Here is a 19,971-nt window from a genome sequence, read left to right on the forward strand (position 1 = left end):
ACCCAGTAGCAGAAATTGGGCGTTATCCTAAGTGCTTGCTGATTTTTTGGATTTAATTTTTGTTTCACATAATTATTCTGTCTCCACTTGCAAGCCTGAAATGCCACTTTCTGTTATGCACAAGGTTGTCAGTGAGTGGACTGAATTAAAATGTTTCAGAAAATCCGTTCAATTATTTATATCATTTGGAAATGAGATCTCAAGAAACCTGTGGCCATGTTTACTGCTGCTATCAAATGGAAGGGAGTGAGCTGGGAAAGAATTGGGGCCATTCAAGCGCCGAAGATCGAAAATGGATAAGTTTTTAAGCCCGTTGTTTTAGAAACTCGTACCTGGGGAGACTGCTCAAAAATGTACAAGTTTGGAGTAAGAAGGCAATTCAGGTGGATCATTTTCACCCAAAGGGTAAGTGGAATAAGTTGAAATGGAGCATCATTGATATGGACACTGAATGGGTTCAAGGGGCAATTAGATGCCTTTCGAGAAGGGAGCAAGGATTGAGTTGTATGGTGGCGTTTTGGCCAGAAAAGGGCTTGTTGGACTCGATGATTGGCATGTTTGTAAAAATGCTTGTTTTCTAAATTCTATGAGTTAATCTACCCACTCAAACATTATTGCTGTGACGATAACTGAGTTTGACAGAAGTGAGAGAATTTGCATTTATGTAGTACGTTCCATATCCTCAGGATGTCCCAAAGCACTTCGCAGCCAATTAATTACTTTTGACATGTTGTCACTGTTGTAGAAGCAAACACAGCGGTCAAATTGGCCATAGCCAGATGGCATAACCAGCTCATTTCTTTTGGTGGTGTTGGCTGGTCGAGGAATGTCGGCCAGGACTTTCCGAGGGTTCCCAATCCTTCCTCCTGAAGTACATTGAAACTATTTCCGCTGGTTGGGGAGTCTAGGACTAGGAGGCATAGTCTAAAAATTAGAGCCAAGCCTTTCAGGAATGAAGTTGGGAACCACTACACACAGTGTGGTACAAGTTTGGAACTCTCTTCTGCAAATTAACAGTTGATGCTGGGTCAACTGTTAATTTTAAATCTGAGATTGATAGATTTTTGTGAACCAAAGATATTAAGGGAAATGGGGCAAAGGCAGGTATATGGAGTTAGGTCACAGGTCAGCCATGGTCTCATTGAATGGTGGAAGATGCTCGAGGGGCTAAATGGCCTACCTTTGTTCCTATACGTTACTTTGGAGTTTTAGCTATTGACTTGCTAACATAGATAATACATGAATGAGTGGAGATAGATTACTTAATTTATTTGAAGTAGCGGCCTTCAGTCGTCTTACAGAATTTCCCAGTGTTGACTCCGGAGTCCAATCTTAATTGAGGGCTGGATGGGTGGGGGGTGGGAACACGCTCTGCAGACATTGGGATCTTGTCACATGGAGAACCCACACCCAACACTTCAGGTCAGCCCATGCCCAAGCTGCAAACCAGTCCAGTTAAAACTCTTTAATGACCCCATATCAGGTCTCTTAGCTTGGATTTTTAATTTTCCCAGCTGCAGTCTTATTACTTTCTTCTGGCCCCCTTCCCTGAGCCCTCCCTCAACTGGTTGCTATACTGGACATTTGCTGAGCTCCAGCATCAGAGCACTGAAGCTAAAAATGTCCCGCTTTCCTTATTGATCGCTAAACATTTGCCATTAAAAGATACAACACCAACCTCACTAGTTAAGAGATCTCTTGGTACCAGCAATGGCTCAGTGGTAGCACATTTGCTTCTGAGTCAGAAGTTTGTGGGTTCAAACTCCACTCCGGAGATACGAGCACAATAAAGTTTTCACTGGTTCTGAGGGAGTACTGCACTGTTGGAAGTACCGTATTTCGGATGTGATATTAAACTATTCGAAGAGCAGCGAGTTCTCGCAATGTCCTGGGCCAATATTTATTCCTCAACCAGTATCACTAAAGCAGATTATCTGGTCATTATTTCATTGCAGTTTGTTGGACCTTGCTGTGTGCAAATCGGTTGCTGCATTTTTCTACATTACAATAGTGACCACACTTTACAACCAATTAAGTACTTTTTTGAAGTGCTTTGGGATATCCTGAGGTTGTAAAGGGTGCTATATAAATGCAAGCTCATTCGTTCTTTTCTTTTTTTGGCGTTGGATTCATAGAAAATCGTGAAAAATATGGGTGGATTTTACAATTGAAGTCCGATGTTAATGAATGTTGCTGTGTTGAATAATGTACTGTTGTGTGTGCACTGCTTGGCGTTGAGATATTGACCGGTTAGCTCGTATGCAGTTGCTTTTCTTCTTTCCCGCCACCCCTGCCTACAACAAAACTTCCAGCACTGCAACATACGTGTCAGCCTGAAAGACATATTTCCCTTTGCCTGGCCCTTAACATTCCTGAGCTGACATCTCCTTGGGGCATGACAAGTATGGGAAATGTACAGTAAAGACGGGAGGAGGGGAGAAATCTGTCTGGCTGCAGGTCTGCCTGCTGAAAACATAATTGCGTATCGTTGCGGCTTAAGGATTGTGTTGCTAAGTTATATTGATTCTGTTTGGCTAAAGTTGTGTCCCATCTGCCTTCGATTTACTCTGACTGCGTAGGAAGTTGCTAGACTTCTCTTAAGTTAACCCAGCTTTGCGCTGGGGCCCCTACTACTGGAGGAGTTGGCAAACAGTGCTCTTTTATAGCAGTAAAATGACACCATGCTTCTCCTCCATTTTCTAATGAAATCTGCAGAGTGGGAAAGCAACACAAGTTGGAAAAGGCTGTCGCCAGAATCTCTCAAACTGTCGTGTCATATTTTTTCCCTCCCACCTCCCTGTCCCAATCCCAAATTGTGGCTTCTGTTCAGGTTAGTTGTAGGTCGGGCGTTTACAGGGGCTTCGTTTTCTGAAAGTGTATGTTCTTGACGGCATTTGTCAGAAGAATGTGTAAAGGCTAGCCCTTAAAACGCAGCTGAATTTCATCTCGAGAGGCACCTAAAATAGTGCCGCGGGGGGCGGGCGGGGGGGGGGGGAGAATCTGTAACAGCAGCTGCTTAATTAGTGAGATCTTTTGAAATGATTTGTAACTTGTATGCTGAGTACTTGAGCTTTAAGCCATGTTTTTTTATAAAGAAGCTGGGGGAGGTGCAGTGCAAAAGCATGTCGCTGTAAATGGAGCCTCCTGAAAAAATTTTCTTACTCCGAGCCGATCTACCTGATTTGAACGATTGCAGATACCAAACTGTGTGACAACAGTGAAGCTGTATACACCACAAACAAACTTACTTTGGTGATTATTTCATAGTATTGAGAATGAGACCAGACAGCTTAAATAGCTATTACATTTGCGTGCGCACATTGCTAGTTCTTTGAAACCTGCTTTCTGACAATGCAAAAATATGTGCGAACTTTTCTGTTTGGCCTCAAAGGGTTTAGTTGTTAACAGTAGGAATTGAAGAACTAAGTTGAAATGGAAGTGTTTGTGTCATTATCGAACCTTAAAGCTGGCATTTTTTGCCCACTCCCCCAGGAGCACGATCTCCTGTGTTGTTTGTGCGCTCTCTCACTTTTACTTTTACATCAGGTGTTGGCCCCCGTGATGAAATGTGGCGATCTAGTTGCTTTATCAGTGGAAATGCGGTGACCGGTTCCCTCATTGTGGTATTGGTAGATCAGTCCCGTCTCCCATTGGTTGCACTCCTGTAATAAAAATGTTTTCGGTTACTCTGGCACAGCTTTAAATGAAGCAATCTAGCCCTCTTTTACAGTGTTCCTTTAGTTTGACATATGTGCGCCTGCTCTCGGTAATCATACTGTTAATGCAGCAACAGGCTCGTTGACTGGGTTTTACCTGGATGAACAGGTCTGCCTTCAAGCTACAGAAGACTGAGTGCACAGTGTGAAGGCCGGGAGCTGGCTCACAGATGCCTAATTAAAAACGGCGTAAAAGCAGCTTGGTGCATGTTGTTGGAGGAAAGCGGTTAGGGGTAAGGGGGTGTGAAGTGAATTTTGGGAGGGATTTCTGGAGCAGGGGTTTGCGATGAGTGAGTGGGGAATATTTTTTATAATTTCCTCTAATTTCCTTTGGACATTCTCTCCTTCCTCCTCGTCTCCTGATGGTGATTCATGTTGCAGTACACAAAGATGTCATTTCTGCATTTTAGTTGGCCTCTTGCAAGTCCGTACAACCAAGGAGGGTAGGATATTTGACATGTGGCATCACAATCATACCCAACCATTACAGTACCTGATATATATGCGCACACACACACACACACACACACACACACCCCGCTACAAAACTCACTGGAGTGTGTGGCCTTGACTAAAGGTTTTGTCTGTCAGTTCGTCTTGCTCCCTCTCCACCCCACCTCCACACCCCCATGTACTTTGGCCAATTGCAGCCCCGATGGCAAACGTGCTCCAGGACCATCATCAAACCTGCGACATTTCTAATATGTCTCGAGTGTCACACGTGGTACACTTACCCATTGAGTTATCTGGGGAACTGTGTAGCAGATTAATGGCGAGTTCATTTGTGGGCGATGGGCCAGGGAGATTAGCTGAAGTTTTTGGTTTGTATTTTTCCAGTGTTGATTATTCTTCAATTGGCCTGCATTGCCTTAACTCAAACCCTGGTGTTTGAGGTTTGGTTTCTATTCTGGCTGTTCGAGAGGAAGGCTCCCTTGAGCAACGCAGCTGACTTGGGCAGAGTTGGCTGTGTTGTATGTTCTGCAGTGCGAAGGTCCATTTTTCCTGAATCTCCAGCTTTCTTGCTCTCTGCTGTGATGCTCGAGTGTTTCGGCTGCATGGGGTGTGCTGAGTATGGAGCGAACTGACTGAGCTCACCTCTGGTTTTACGCCTCGCATCCAATTTCTGGGGTGGGGGGGCGGGGAGGGGCGTTCTTTTAAACGTGATCTTGCAGCATTTAGTCAAGCTAAGCTTTCAGCTGTTAAACTTAAAATAACAATGTCAGAAGAATGAGGTTCGCCAGTTGAAAAGGAAAACCAGAAGCTGAGTGCTACAGTTCACTAAACTGTCAATCCATCGCAGCTATATTTCCACCAGACATCAGTGCAGCAAGGGAAATGAAACTAAGTCTGCAAGGGGCTATATGTAACTTGAGGATCAACTACTTCAAATTTGGTTAACTTGCGGAATCGATTGCCAGCAACTGCAGTGAGCACAAATTTAGTTGAAGCATTTCCCGATTCAACAGAGTTGGGAGAGCGGGATAAAGGCAGGAAGGAGTTGAAGGTGCTCTGAATGCATCCCGATATAAATATTTACTCCTGTGCGACAGAATCGGAGGGAGTCCTAAGAAGAACATAGACACAGCATCCTGGATAATCTGAATGCTGTTTCCTCATCCCTGTGTCCTGGTCTATTCCTTTGAAGGACAATCATATTAAATCAGTTGATAGAAAGACACCACTTTTACTTCTGACTACGGGGTTGGTTATGAGGCACATCCCATGTTCCAAGGCTTGCCTTCGTTGTCATGAACAAAAATTGCAATTCACCCGTGAGTAGATACTTGTTACTGGGCAGAGATTTGCAGATAATAGCATGGTACTCATCCGCTTTACTCGAGGTAAATGTGATCGCTAGTGCACAGGAATTTCCAGAGCTGGAAAAGTCCATTGCAGTCCACCTGGACCCAGTAACTGGACACTCACTGGAGCAGCCACTGAGATACGGCATGCAGCTTAGAGCAGATAATGTAGGAAGCCCTTCACGTGCTCTCGATCAGGCTCTGATCCTGGTTCTATATTGTGGGGATGGAAGTGGCTGTATAACAGAGTAAGCTGTTACTGATTCCCCCTCTCCAGCACTGCGGGGCAGATTGGGCACCACAGGAAAACTGCACTTCCACAATTGCTCAAATCAATAAAGGAGACAAACCTGTAATTGAAAGGGTCCGTAACAAGGGCTGCACATTGCTTGAAGAGGGATACCATCACCCAGAATATTTCTACATTTAGCAAAATGTTGCTCGGTAAAATGGTTTGAATAGTGAATGGATTTGTCCATTCCAGTTATCGTGACTCAAGCAACGGCCTGTGTTTTTAACTCTAATTTCTTGAGACCTGGACAGATGTGCTGTGCCGATAAAATTCTGATGGTCAGCAAAAAAAGAGGGCATTCTTCTGTTGCAGTAGAAAGGACGCATTTCTGGGTATTGCTGATTTGCGCTCTGTAATTGGTGCTTTTGCCAGCATGTGCTAATATCCCTTTGAGTAAACATTTTGTCCAGTACATAATAGCACATCGAGATGATGATTGCTTTGAAACGTTTTATGGTTACAAGGGCTGATGTTGTGGGCAGCAGTTCCTATTCTGACTGTGATTGCTTAACTTGCCACAGTATATTGTCGGGCACAATGCTCCCGGCGAAGAGTATTTCAATCTGATTGGATCATTTGTAGGAATGTTTAGCTGGTTTTATATTAAACGAGTTGATCTCAATGACATTGTTCATGGTGGGATAATGTCGTGGTGGCAGGGTAATTGTGAATAGGTCTGGAATGTGGGAGCGCTTTGGGGTGAGAGGGTTGTGCAGTGCAGGGGTGGGAAGATATTGAATGTCTGGTCCCAAGAGAGTGGTCAAATGGAGACTGATGACTGCTCCTTCCTCTCTGGTGCTGCTGCTTCTGAAAATATCACTCTTAAGAGGCCGAGGGAACCTCGTGCACAATGAAAATGTGAATCTGTGGTACCATCAGATCTATGAAGGCTGTTGGCTTTATATTTGTCGGTGATGTTGATGGCACTTGAATATACAGCTGCTTCAGTAGCCCGTCTTTAATATAAAACTAGAATGTCAAGGTCTTGCACCTCCTCTCCTACCCCCACCCCCCCCTCCCCGCCCTCACCTCATAACTATTTGATGAGTAAGTCGTTCTCTCGGTATCTTGTCAACAATTCTCTTTACACCCTACTGCCAATAACAGGTTAACTGGTCATTCTGTTGTTTTGTGGGATCTTGCTGTGTTTAAGCTAGCTGCCAGATTTGTCTGCTTAATGGTCACTGCACTTCAAGGTTCCTGTCCCTGCTTTATGGCTTTTATGTTTGTGCAAAGTGCATCAGCTAGTACATACCTCACCTGTTCACTCATTTCACGACTAGTATCTTTTCCCCTTCCCTGAGAATTTATTTCTAATTTTCTCCTGAAGCTGTTGACTAAGCCTGGGGTGGGGTTTCATGGGTACTAGCAACCCCCTGGCTAGGGAACATTCGCTCATGAAGCTCAGCGATGAGGATTGGCTATCTGACTGTGGAGGGCATTGCACTCAAACTCAGATTCTGTTCTTGTCCCCGAGGGTGCATTTCTACTGGACAGCAATCGGCATTGGGGACCCTGCTTCCCTCAGCCCACACCTGGGGTTTGTGTGTTCAATGAATGTTTAAGTTCAGAGTTTTGAGAGAAAACAATGCAAATATTTTGTTTCCCAGGCCCCAAGCTTACAAGGAAATTCTGAAGTAAAGGCAGAACTTGCACTTGCTGCCTTATAATGTCTGCCATGCTTCACACCGGCGAATTGCTTTTGAGGTGCAATGACTTGTTATGTAGATGTATGTATGTGGAGTCATAGCAACATAGAAACATAGAAAATAGGTGCAGGAGTAGGCCATTCGGCCCTTCGAGCCTGCACCTCCATTCAATATGATCATGGCTGATCATGCAACTTCAGTACCCCATTCCTGCTTTCTCTCCATACCCCTTGATCCCTTCAGCCGTAAGGGCCACATCTAACTCCCTTTTGAATATATCTAACGAACTGGCCTCAACAACTTTCTGTGGTAGAGAATTCCACAGGTTCACAATTCTCTGAGTGAAGAAGTTTCTCTTCATCTCGGTCCTAAATGGCTTACCCCTTATCCTTGGACTGTGACCCCTGGTTCTGGACTTCCACAACATCGGGAACAGTCTTCCTGCATCTAACCTGTTCAATCCTGTCAGAATTTTATATGTTTCTATGAGATCCACTCTCATTCTTCTAAATTCCAGTGAATATAAGTCTAGTCGATCCAGTCGTTCTTCATATGTCAGTCCTGCCATCCTGGGAATCAGTCTGGTGAACCTTAGCTGCACTCCCTCAATAGCAAGAATGTCCATCCTCAGATTAGGAGACCAAAACTGTTCCAAATATTCAAGATGTGGTCTCACCAAGGCCCTGTACAACTGCAGTAAGACCTCCCTGCTCCTATACTCAATTCCTCTCTCTATGAAGGCCAACATGCCATTTGCCGCCTTCATCGCCTGCTGTACCTGAATGCCAACTTTCAATGACTGATGTACCATGACACCCAGGTCTCGTTGCACCTCCCCTTTTCCTAATCTGTCACCATTCAGATAATCTGCCTTCCTGTTTTTGCCACCAAAGTGGATAACCTCACATTTATCTACATTATACTGCATCTGCCATGCATTTGCACACTCACCTAACCTGTCCAAGTCACCCTGCAGCCCTTAGCATCCTCCTCATAGCTCACATCACCACCCAGCTTAGTGTCATCTGCAAACTTGGAGATATTACATTCAATTCCTTCGTCTAAATCATTAATGTATATTGCAAATAGCTTGGGTCCCAGTACTGAACCTTGCGGTACCCCACTAGTCTAACAAAGAGCAGATCAGGTGAATATTTGTCCAGTTAGTTTGTTTCGATTGTGTTGCTCAAGGGAGGAATGTTGGCCAGGACAGCAGGAGAATTCCCCCCTCCTCTTCGAATAGTGCCGTGAAATCTTCTACGTTCACCTGAACAGGCAGGCAGGACTTCGGTTTAACATCTCATCCGAAAGAAGGTGCCTCGGAAGACGCAGCACTCCCTCCCTCAGTACTGCACTGGAATATCAACCTACATTATGTGCTCAAGAACTGTGCTGGTTCTGTCTGGCTCAGTCTGTGATTAAAGATTGATGGGGTTTGCAATGCTCTGTAAAGGAAATCCCAGAAGCCAACGTGAATTTAACATCAGTGCAGGTGACTGTTGATTTAATTGCATCTCCAATGCAAAGTGGAAACTGCTTCTGCATGTTGGCACCTGCTGTGATTGTAGATCATCTTTGTTTACCCTGTCTTCACTCTTTTCTTCACCCTCCCCTGTCTTCCCCATGGAAGTGATAATTTCATCACTTGGGCAAGATATTCTCGAAGGCTTCGCCTGAATGGCCATTTTTTGTGTGTGTGCTGACACTCAGAAGCTGGCTATCCAGCTGTGCAAGATATTGTGGCCAAGCCCTATGCTGTCCGTAGCTGAGTCCGCACGTGATTTCCAGTAGGCAGCTGCTGCAGAGTGATCAGGAGCGGGAATCCTGGATGACTTTTCCCTTCCTTACCTCGAATGCAACGGTCAATTGTTGTGCCTCTGTCACTTCCCCGACTGATCTGCAAATTCAGCACAGTCTGGAGAGCAAATGTGGGCCTGTGGAACTAATCCTTCGGTTCATAACACTTTTTATATTCAAAACCTGGCAGGGCAGTTAGTGTTCTGTTGGCTGTGATGGAATTGCAGCACCTGAACGCAGTTTCCATTGCATTGTGAGCATACCTTGTAGAGGCTGATCCTGTCTGTACGTCATCATTGAAAATTGGGTTGGTGTTGGTGTTCTGATTTGCACTGGCTGTCCTGTTTAATATATAAATGGGAAACCGAGCAGTGTAAAACTGTTTGCTCGCAGACCACAAAGCTAATGGTGTTTATTGAAAATCTATCCCAGCAACTTTAAGTGAAGCGGGATAACCTTCTGATCCTTTATAAATGGCACAGGATGGATCTTGTGATATTGTTTGCTGTCCACTGATCGTACGCAGCCTCAAGGACAGGAATGGCCTTACCTTTTGATGACGCCTTAAAGTTTATTAAATGATCAGGTATAGAATTCTGAGTGCATTGAATGGGATAAAGAAATATTGACTTTTCTTTCGTAAAATGAAAATTGGATTTAAGGGCAGATATTGCTAGATATTAAAAGGATGTGTCTATTTGTACTGCCCTTGTCTCTGACTCTCCAATTTCACTGCATCTATTGCTGATTGGTCCCCTTTGGAGGTTAAGCTAGACCCTGAATTTTCTGTGGAGTGTGTACTTGCAATTGCCCAGCTCAAGTTTTGACTGACTTTACAAATTGTTACTCGATCTATTTTGACTTCAGAAACCACAGAGGATAGATCTCCCCAAGTGCCAGCCGAAGTCTCTTACCCCAGCGCAAGTGCTGCCTCCCCCGGCTGAGGTCCCTTACTCCAGCGTGTGGATGACCTTACCCCCTCCGCTCTGCCCCCTCCCCAGCCATAGATGGGGCATTGTGTGCGGATTGTTAACAGGTTTATTGGGTATGAAGCGAATAGTGATAGTGTCGTGACTACTGGATTGGAAGAACCTGTCTCCCCTCCAATTTCCCCCCTCCCCCGGTGTGTCTCTCTCTTCCCCAGGTGCGCGCGCTCTCCCAGAGCAGGCGCTCTCTCTCCCAGCCGCGCACGCTCGCTCGTGCTCTCTCTTCTGTTCCTCCCCCGCCGCCGCCATGGCTCAGCTCTCTCCCTGCCCGCCCCCTCTGTTGGCTCAGCACAAACTGGTGATCAAACCTGGGACTGCCCCATTTTCTCGGTGGACAAACTCACTGAGCTTCTCTCCTGCTCCTCTTGCACTGCGTGCATTTCTTCACCAGGCAGTGACGCACTTACAGACGGCTGTCAACTCAGCGTTTTGAAGCTGGAGGGAATGATACAGGGACATCTCACAGAATTTTGCCCAGACTTTGTTGTTAAGGGGAACCGCGTTGTTGTTATCTAATTTATTATAGTCCGAATGGTGTAGTTACAGTGAAGCAGAGATGTGACCATTGTTAAAGATGCCAGGGCAAGGTTTCAGAGTTAGATTCTCAATAAATGGCCATCAACCTTATCTTTGTAATCTATTCAATAATGTGACTGATGAGCTAACATCAGTTGTAGTGGCTCTCATTGTTCGTGGGTGCTTGAGATTTGCCTATTATTGTGAGAATGATAATTGCTCAAATCCTGGTCTGTCTTTAGTTACCGGAACTCAGCCAGGGCATCATTCCTCCCTCAACCAACACTGCGTAGCTAATTGTTGTGGGGGATCTTGCTGTGTGCAAAATGGCTGCTGTGTTTGTCTATACATGTCACTGCACCTCAAGGTAATTCACTGTGAAGTGCTTTGAGACATTTCTGCAATGTGGTAACGCTCTATAGAATGCAAGGTCTTCCTTTGTATTTAGAAAATAGCAGAAATCTTCACTAAAAGATTGCACATCACATTTATAAGTTATGTCTTAGGTTATGCCTGTTTAGCTGTACTGCTGATAGTTAATAATTGATCTCTGTATCCTAGTAACAGTGGTGCTGAATCTGTATTTCTTGTCTGCAGCAACTGAATTGTGTCTATTCCATTTTAATATTTAAAGGGTTGATTGACAGCTGACCTCTAGATATATTTTGAAAACCCTGGTTGCTGTGAAACACCGTCTTCAGCTATTACCAAGAATTTATTTTGTACAGAATTAAAAAAAAAACATTTGAGCTCGACCCATCCGTTCTGTTGTAATAAAGGTGCGTTCATTCCTAGTGGAGCCTTCAGAAGCCGAGATATCACGGCTATTGGCTGACTTGCACAGTTGATCGTTTGTGCAGTAAACATGTGAAGCATTAACGTTCAGATCTGTAGCAATCACTCTGACACCGAGCTTCAAAGTTTGCAATCTAGAATGGAAGAGAAAGCGAGTGTCTGCAGTACAGGGGGAGGTGTGTCTGCCTGGCCTCTTCTGGGCAAACACCCTCCTGCCCTTTGAATTTGGAAATGTACAGTATAACCAATGAGCCAAGGGAGCTATATGAACCAACCCAGCTCAATATACCACACTAACTGTTCGCACAGACACTCTACTCACAAATTCAATTCGAATAATTGAGACTGAGCCCAGCTAACCAGGAGGATGTGGTTTAGAATCTTTGGGAGGGAGAGAGCGGAAAGGGTGTATTGTTTGGAGGGAAATCCAGCAGATTGCTTCAGAAGAATTCAGGTAATCAGAAATGTGCAGTATCGTGACCATCCACTGAGCTGCCTGCTTTTAACTGCCGTGTGCCTGGACAGCTCTTCTGCCTGCCTCTTGTCAGTAGTCACTCAGCTGTGAAATAGCAGAAAATTAGGTCAGTGCCGTGCCAGCCTTGCTTTGGGTTGGTGGGGGTGAGGGGAAGGCTTGCTGTGCACATGAATAAATATCTATTTTCTGTGTCCTTGAAAGTAATGCTGAGGTTTGTAGCTGTTTCTCTTCTGCATTGAGACCTAATGATGTGAAGATTTAAAAGTACTACAGCCATTGCACTCCAATCTGTTTCTGAATGAGGCTTGTAACAAGTTTGTCTGCAGTATCTTGCTTGGTAGGGGGTAGTATATAACGGAGGAAGGATTTTATTCACAGCCTTTTATACAAGATGGTTGGAGACAATGGAATAAAATGGAGCCTTCCAATGATTTCAGCAGTTTGGTGTGGGTAATGCTGGCTCTGAGGGCAGTGACGATCGATGCTAAGTGTGGCCTTGTCCTTTTCTACTCTAGTTGGCAACAAGAGCAGCAATGAACTGGATTTACATTTTTACTGTGGTCAGAAGTTTGTCTTTGGTGTACTTTGAACCTTACAGTATTTTAGTGTAGTATTCTGTTACACAGGGGAACGCAGACTGCTGCATGGAGGCCGCCCCCATTTACAAGCTGTGCGATGTACATTTCCTGTCTGCGCAGTTTTGGTTAAATACCACACCATGCACTGTAGGGTAAATTCCACCCCTGAAAATGTTGTCTGGAACCTTTCAACAGTGCCAAATTTGGCAAATAACAAATACATTATCGAGAACTAAGGGCCATAGTCTCAGGATAGGTGGTCGGCCATTTACCACTGAGATGAGGAGAAATTTCTTCACTCAGGGTTGTGAATCTTTGGAATTCTCTGCCCCAGAGAGCTGTGGGTGCTGAATCGTTGAGTATATTCAAAGCTGAGAGAGAATGATTTTTGGACGAGAGGATTCAAGGGATATGGAGATAGGACAGGAAGTGGAGTTGAGATTGAAGATCAGCTAGGATCGTATTGAATGGCGGAGCAGGCTCGAGGAGCCATGTGCCCTACTCCTGCTCCTAATTCTTATGTTAATCTCTTAAAGGCATTTAAGGTGAAATTGTGAGCCATCCAATAATAATACTTTGGCAAAGGTTATTGTTCATGTGAGTCACACTTTGAAGGAATGTTAAACCAATAGAGATTTTGCATATTGCAGGTCTGCTTTGCCAGCAGGCGAGATTTCCTGTTGTAGCTTCACTCCATCCAGTATATTTGGGTATTTGCTCTTTAAGCAACCTTGCACTCACTACTTGGTGTTAATTTCATGAGCTCCCACATGGGGCTCTAAATTACTCTGCTGCAGTCGGGTTGGTCTGGTATAAACATTCTTGTAAATAATGTTAGAATTCTTTGTTAAGCTACTGCATCTAGGCAACCCATTCTTTTCCCGACAATTTGCACCATTCCTTTCCTGCCGAGAGAAAGTGGGGAACCTGTAAAGCTCTCGAGTAACAGGAAGCTCTGCGCTTTTGCTGTCCATTGCTGGTACTTTTCAGAAATTTGGACATGAAATGAACCAGATTCCGAACGCATTCACTCCTTCTCTCTTCTTCCCCCGCCCCCTTCACCCCATTCCTGTTGGCTAGTGCTCGTCGATGCAACAAATGTTCAGAATGTTGTCCATGCAGTAGGTGATAACTTATTTTTTTTTCCCTCTCCAGTGCCAGAACCAACCAAGACCAGTCAAAGCCAGCCTCAGCCTGCCAACCCTAACAGCGGCACTTCCACAACTACCAGCAACAATAGCAATGCCAAGCGGGTCCCAGCCAACACTCAGCAGCAAGCCTTGTCTCGATATCCACCTCGTGAAGTACCGCCACGCTTTCGACACCAGGAGCAAAAGCAACTGCTGAAAAGGGGCCAGCAGCTACCATCGGCAGCTGGGACCGCACCACCAGTACTGACCAGCCAGTCTGGAGGTGGTGCTGTTGCTGTGCAGCCAGTGACCAACGGACAGCTGCAATACAGCAGCAAAACTCCGACAGGTAACCGGTTTTGCAGAGCGTAAATAACACAAAGTAGTACCTTCCCCATCTCTCTTCAGCAGTGCTTAAACTTCTGACAAAAATGTATTGCATCAAATTTGCTCAGTTGCAGCAGCTCGACTATACCTGCTTATCATTACTGCTTCAACGCTCATGCTAGGCGATCACTATACTGAGGATAATGATGGTCAAGTGCTTGATTCCACCATTCCAGGAAAGTATCAATTAATTGTGCATGTAAAACTGTTCTCCCTTTGAATGTTTTGGGGGAATGAATCTGCAGACTGTTGAAGTACTATTCCTTTGTCTTCAGATGGGAATTCTGTTAACCGGGTCTGTTGTTGCCACTGTAATTGCTCAGTTGTCTAAATTCTCTGAAGACCAAGTGTAGCGACCTTTATGCTAACATCTGGAAAGTTCACCTGCAGAGACAAGTGGTTGCAATACTAGACTCCGGCACTAATTTAAGTATAGATGCACTAAGCCATTCTGCAGATGCATCCTCAAGGATACAGGGCTCCTACTCTGCACAGCACACTGGAGTATCAGTATATTATGCTGTTGTGAATTCTACTTTGTTCTTTCGTTCTTGTACACCCTCCCAGCAACAGGATGTGGTGTTCCTGGCCAGATAACACAAATGGAGCGACTCTTTCAAAGTGAAAAATGTACAGGTTTATGAACAGCTTTTAATGTTGAGCCCACACAGATTGTGGGATCCTATTCTGAAAACGGTCAATCCAGTTGCTGGTGATTATAGCTACCTTAACTCCCTGCTATTTTAAATTTTTTATTCCAGGAGTGTTCTTTAGTAGACGTCTGCATACTCCTTTTCTGCGAGTTTTAGACGATATTTTAATGCACAATTGATGCCAGTTTCTGAGATACATGAATAAAAGCTTGCTGAGAAGACTTACACAGTTATATTTCAGTACCAGCTGTGTGTGCCAGTGGTCAAAAGTACCCCAATTATATTGTAGGGCAGTTCCCACAGCAGCTGCACATGTCCACCTCTGACTCTCAATCTGTGACTATACAGGTGATCACTGTACATTGCCCACAAAGTGCCAACCAGACATGGCTGCCTCCAACAGGCATAATTCTGTTCCTGTTACTATCGAGGGAAACTCTGTATACTTTGTGACGCTGACAGCTTTTTGTCATTACCAGCAAGCTGGCATCTTTTTTTATACTGACCTTTTGCTGGTTGATCACAATAACGGGAGGTGATTGTCACCTTCCTCTCCCCTCATCATTATCATCATAGGCAGTCCCTTGGGATCAAGGAAGACTTGCTTCCACTCCTGAAGTGAGTCCTTAGGTGGCTGAACAATCCGATATGAGAACCACAGTCCCTATCACGGGTGGGACAGATAGTCGTTCAGGGAAGGGGTGGGTTGGACTGGTTTGCCGCACGCTCTTTCTACTGCCTGCACTTTCTGCACGCTCTCGATGTTGAGACTCGAAGTGCTCAATGCCCTCCCAGATGCACTTTCTCCACTTGGGGATGGTCTTTGGCCAAGGACTCCCAGGTGTCCGTGGTGATGTCGCACTTTATCAGAGAGGCTTTGAGGGTGTCCTTGTAACGTTTCCGCTGCCGACCTTTGGCTCGCTTGCCGTGAAGGAGCTCCGCATAGTGCATTTGCTTTGGGAGTCTCGTGTCTGGCATGCGAACTATGTGACCTGCCCAGCGAAGCTGATCGAGTGTGCTCAGTGCTTCAATGCTGGGGATGAAACATAGAAACTTATAGGGTGGTTTTGGACCTAGCCTGGAGACATTGAAGGTTGAACAGCTTTCCACTGGTTCTGGAGTTTAGTTCCACTCCAGCGGAGAGCTTGTTGACTGTGAGGTGGAGCATGGCAGCGAGGAAGATTGAGAAGAGGGTTGGGGCGATGACGCAGCCCTGTTTGACCTCGGTCTGGGCGTGGATTGGATCTGTAATGGATCCGCTGGTAAGGATCACGGCCTGCATGTCGTTGTGGAGCAGGCGAAGGATGTTGACAAACTTTTGGGGGCATCCGAAACGGTTGACAGTGTCAAAGGCCTTTGTAAGGTCGAAAAAGGCCATGTATAAAGGCTGATGCTGCTCCCTGCATTTTTCTTGCAGCAATCTCGCTGCAAAGATCATGTCCATTATGCCTTGTAGGGGATGAAATCCGCACTGTGACTCCGGGAGGAGCTCCTCGGCCACAAAGAGAAGACTGTTGAGGAGAACTCTAGTGACAACCTTCCCGTGGCTGATTGCAGGGAGATTCCCCTGTAATTGCTGCAGTCGGACTTGTCCCCTTTTTAAAAGATGGTCATGATCACTGCATCTCTGAGATCTCCTGGCATGCTCTCTTCCCTCCAGATGAGAGAGATGAGGTCATGTATCCGCGCCAACAGTGCCTCTCTGCCATACTTTAGCGCCTCAGCAGGAATTCCATCTGATCCCATAGCCTTGTTGTTCTTGAGCTGTTTTATGGCTTTTCCTACCTTGTGCATCGTTGGGGTTTCACTGAGGCGGTGGCGGGTCGCATGCCGTGGGCTGGAGTCGACAACATTCAAGTCAAAGGCAGAGTCTCTATTGATGAGATCTTCGAAGTGCTCCTTCCAGTGGGCTCTGACAGCCTCTGTGTCCTTGATGAGTGTTTCCCCGTTCTTGGCCAGGAGTGGGGTGGGGCCTTGGGAGTTTGGACCGTAGGTGGCCTTGACTGCGATGCAGAATCCTCGCATGTCGTGGCTGTCGACCAGTTGTTGTATCTCCTGTGCTCACCTTGTAATAGGAGCCGACGCAACCTGAATGCTCAGCGTTTCTCGCCAGATGTGTTGCTTGCTTTCTTTCATTCTGGGAAAAATGGGTAGAGCAAATTGGAAAAACTAAACTTTACGTTTTAGAGCAGATGGGGAAAGAAGGGGATGGAATGAGGCAGCAGTGTGAGGATTGAGCATACGTTGGGGTTAACACAGTCATCAAGCTCCTGCTCATATCTCAGTGTCTGGATCGCTAAGCAATTTATCAGTGCTGTAGCACATGTGCTGAAAACAAGTTGGCCAGGAAGGAAGGCAGGCGTCTCCCTGGACCCTTTGGCAACCTAAGGGTTAAGGCCTCCATTTGCTGAGTGGTGATGCAGGTGTGCTGTGCTAAAGACTCGCTATGGAGCATCATCCAACTGCATTCCTAGCATCGACTTTGGGTACTTTTCACATCAATGGGTGACTGGCCTTCTCAGCTGACTGCCTTCTATTCGATTGAAGCCTTAATGGGGGGATAATTATCAGTCGAGTTGCACAGCCCATTAAGGGGCTCTGAAGTTGATGTCATGTGCTGGATATTAAAGCTGAACATTTTGCATTGCTGTGTTGATATTATGACTCCAGGTACTAGAGGTGTTGATTATTGTGAATTCCGTTTATTGCTGTCCTTTGTGTTAAAACCTCCCATCAGGGCCTGGAGCTAACATGTCTGCTAGGCTTTTATGTTAGCCCCTGTGTTTTGTGACTTTGGCCCACTGCATACCAAATTAGAGAGAGAATTAACTTGCATTTATATAATGCCTTTCACAACCTCCGCACTTCCCAAAGCACTTTACAACCAATGAAGTACTTTTGAAGTGTACACACTGTTGTAATGTAGAAAACACTGCAGTCAATTTGCGCACAGCAAGCTCCCAAGAACAGTAATGTTATTTCGATGTTGGTTGAGGGATAAATTTAAACCAGGACACTGGGAGCATTCCCCTGCTCTTTGAATAATGGCTTGGGATCTTTTGTGTCGCTTCAATGTTTTATCTGAAAGATGGCAGCTCTGACAGTCTTTAAGTCAACCTAGCCCAATCGCTCACCAGCCTTTTCACTTGTTCTATCCACATACAATGGTGAAGCAGAGCCTCACCATTGCATTCCACTCGTACCTCTTCATTATTTGGTCGTCTTTTCCATCCAAGAGGCCATGTTGTATCAAAACTCTATCATTGAATAATGTCTAATTCTCGTGATTTGGGCTGCCTTTGGTGAAATTACTCCTGATAGAAATTGTTGCAGTTGAGTAATGTTAAATGAGTCAGTTTTGCTGCAGTGTAATACTCTCTCGCGCCGCTGTCCGGTACACTGTCCTGGGATGGCTTCAGCTTAAAAAAACACACCATTAAAATGAAGGTAACTGATAAACTGCTGGGTAAAATTCTGGAAATATGTATTTCTAATTGTTTTAATTGTGATGAGGGAGAGCTCCGTTTTATTCTTTGATCGGAAGCGAGCTAAGAATATATTGAACCCTGACACCTTTTATGGTTCTCTTGCTTTTTCTTAGGCATGCCTCCCATTCGCGATTTGGTCAGCCACTCCCCTAACCAGTCAGGTGACTAAAGCTTTATATTTTCTCTCCCTTCTGCCTCTCGTTCTCTCTCTGTTTTTCCTTCTGTTCTCCCTCCCGTTCCCTTCCCTTCTGTCACTATCTCAGTGTGGCTTGGTTTTGCCCTCCCTGTAGAATGAGAAGGGTTGTGGCAGTGGCTGCATACATGGTACCTGCTGGGTGTGCTTGTGGCTGCTGACTGGGGACGTTGGTTGGGTTCAGCCAGCTTGCTTCGCTTCCTGGTGCGTCTGTCATGTTCTTTTATGTTTGTACCGCAGCAACAGACTTGCATGTTTCTCTGAAGTGTCGTGTCTTATGTGGCTCAGGCACAGCGTAAAAGCTTTTCCTGTTGTACATGCACCTAATGAGCAATATCAGACTTCGTAGACGTGACTGCTGGGGATCCGCAGTAAGCAGCTGTACAGGAATAACGTTAGGCTATTAAAACACTCAAATGTATCGGCATTACAAGGCCAATCTGGGCTGAGAATAATGCTCACTTTTTTCTTAATTGAATGCTAATATTCTGATCGGACCTCAGCTGCACTGTCAAATGATACACTTGTCATTTTAAAGCCATTTTTGGGGCTGTGTTGAGGCTCTCTCCTCTCTTTCCCCCACTACCCCCCCCGCCCTTCTCTCCCCTCTCTCCTTTTTCTGCTCCCTCTCTCCTTTTTCCGCCCGCGCTCTCCTTTTTCCGCCCGCGCTCTCCTTTTTCCGCCCGCGCTCTCCTTTTTCCGCCCGCGCTCTCCTTTTTCCGCCCGCGCTCTCCTTTTTCCGCCCGCGCTCTCCTTTTTCCGCCCGCGCTCTCCTTTTTCCGCCCGCGCTCTCCCTCTCCCCGCCCGCGCTCTCCCTCTCCCCGCCCGCGCTCTCCCTCTCCCCGCCCGCGCTCTCCCTCTCCCCGCCCGCGCTCTCCCTCTCCCCGCCCGCGCTCTCCCTCTCCCCGCCCGCGCTCTCCCTCTCCCCGCCCGCGCTCTCCCTCTCCCCGCCCGCGCTCTCCCTCTCCCCGCCCGCGCTCTCCCTCTCCCCGCCCGCGCTCTCCCTCTCCCCGCCCGCGCTCTCCCTCTCCCCGCCCGCGCTCTCCCTCTCCCCGCCCGCGCTCTCCCTCTCCCCGCCCGCGCTCTCCCTCTCCCCGCCCGCGCTCTCCCTCTCCCCGCCCGCGCTCTCCCTCTCCCCGCCCGCGCTCTCCCTCTCCCCGCCCGCGCTCTCCCTCTCCCCGCCCGCGCTCTCCCTCTCCCCGCCCCCGCTCTCCCTCTCCCCGCCCCCGCTCTCCCTCTCCCCGCCCCCGCTCTCCCTCTCCCCGCCCCCGCTCTCCCTCTCCCCGCCCCCGCTCTCCCTCTCCCCGCCCCCGCTCTCCCTCTCCCCGCCCCCGCTCTCCCTCTCCCCGCCCCCGCTCTCCCTCTCCCCGCCCCCGCTCTCCCTCTCCCCGCCCCCGCTCTCCCTCTCCCCGCCCCCGCTCTCCCTCTCCCCGCCCCCGCTCTCCCTCTCCCCGCCCCCGCTCTCCCTCTCCCCGCCCCCGCTCTCCCTCTCCCCGCCCCCGCTCTCCCTCTCC

The 19,971-nt window shown here is 46.8% G+C and overlaps 1 protein-coding gene across 1 annotated transcript in view; it reads left to right on the forward strand.

Annotated features, from left to right (window-relative positions):
- The window catches only part of LOC139243241 (trinucleotide repeat-containing gene 6A protein-like), a 42,138-nt gene extending 23,705 nt beyond the window's left edge, over window positions 1-18,433 (forward strand). The window contains exons 4-5 of the mRNA XM_070870733.1: window positions 13,762-14,085; window positions 18,378-18,433. Coding sequence (XP_070726834.1) covers window positions 13,762-14,085; window positions 18,378-18,433 — 380 coding nt within the window. The remainder of the gene's footprint in view (window positions 1-13,761; window positions 14,086-18,377) is intronic.
- The last annotated feature ends 1,538 nt before the right edge of the window (window positions 18,434-19,971 follow it).

Source organism: Pristiophorus japonicus, unplaced genomic scaffold, assembly GCF_044704955.1.
Source record: "Pristiophorus japonicus isolate sPriJap1 unplaced genomic scaffold, sPriJap1.hap1 HAP1_SCAFFOLD_1639, whole genome shotgun sequence".
In the NCBI taxonomy this organism is placed as follows: domain Eukaryota; kingdom Metazoa; phylum Chordata; class Chondrichthyes; family Pristiophoridae; genus Pristiophorus; species Pristiophorus japonicus.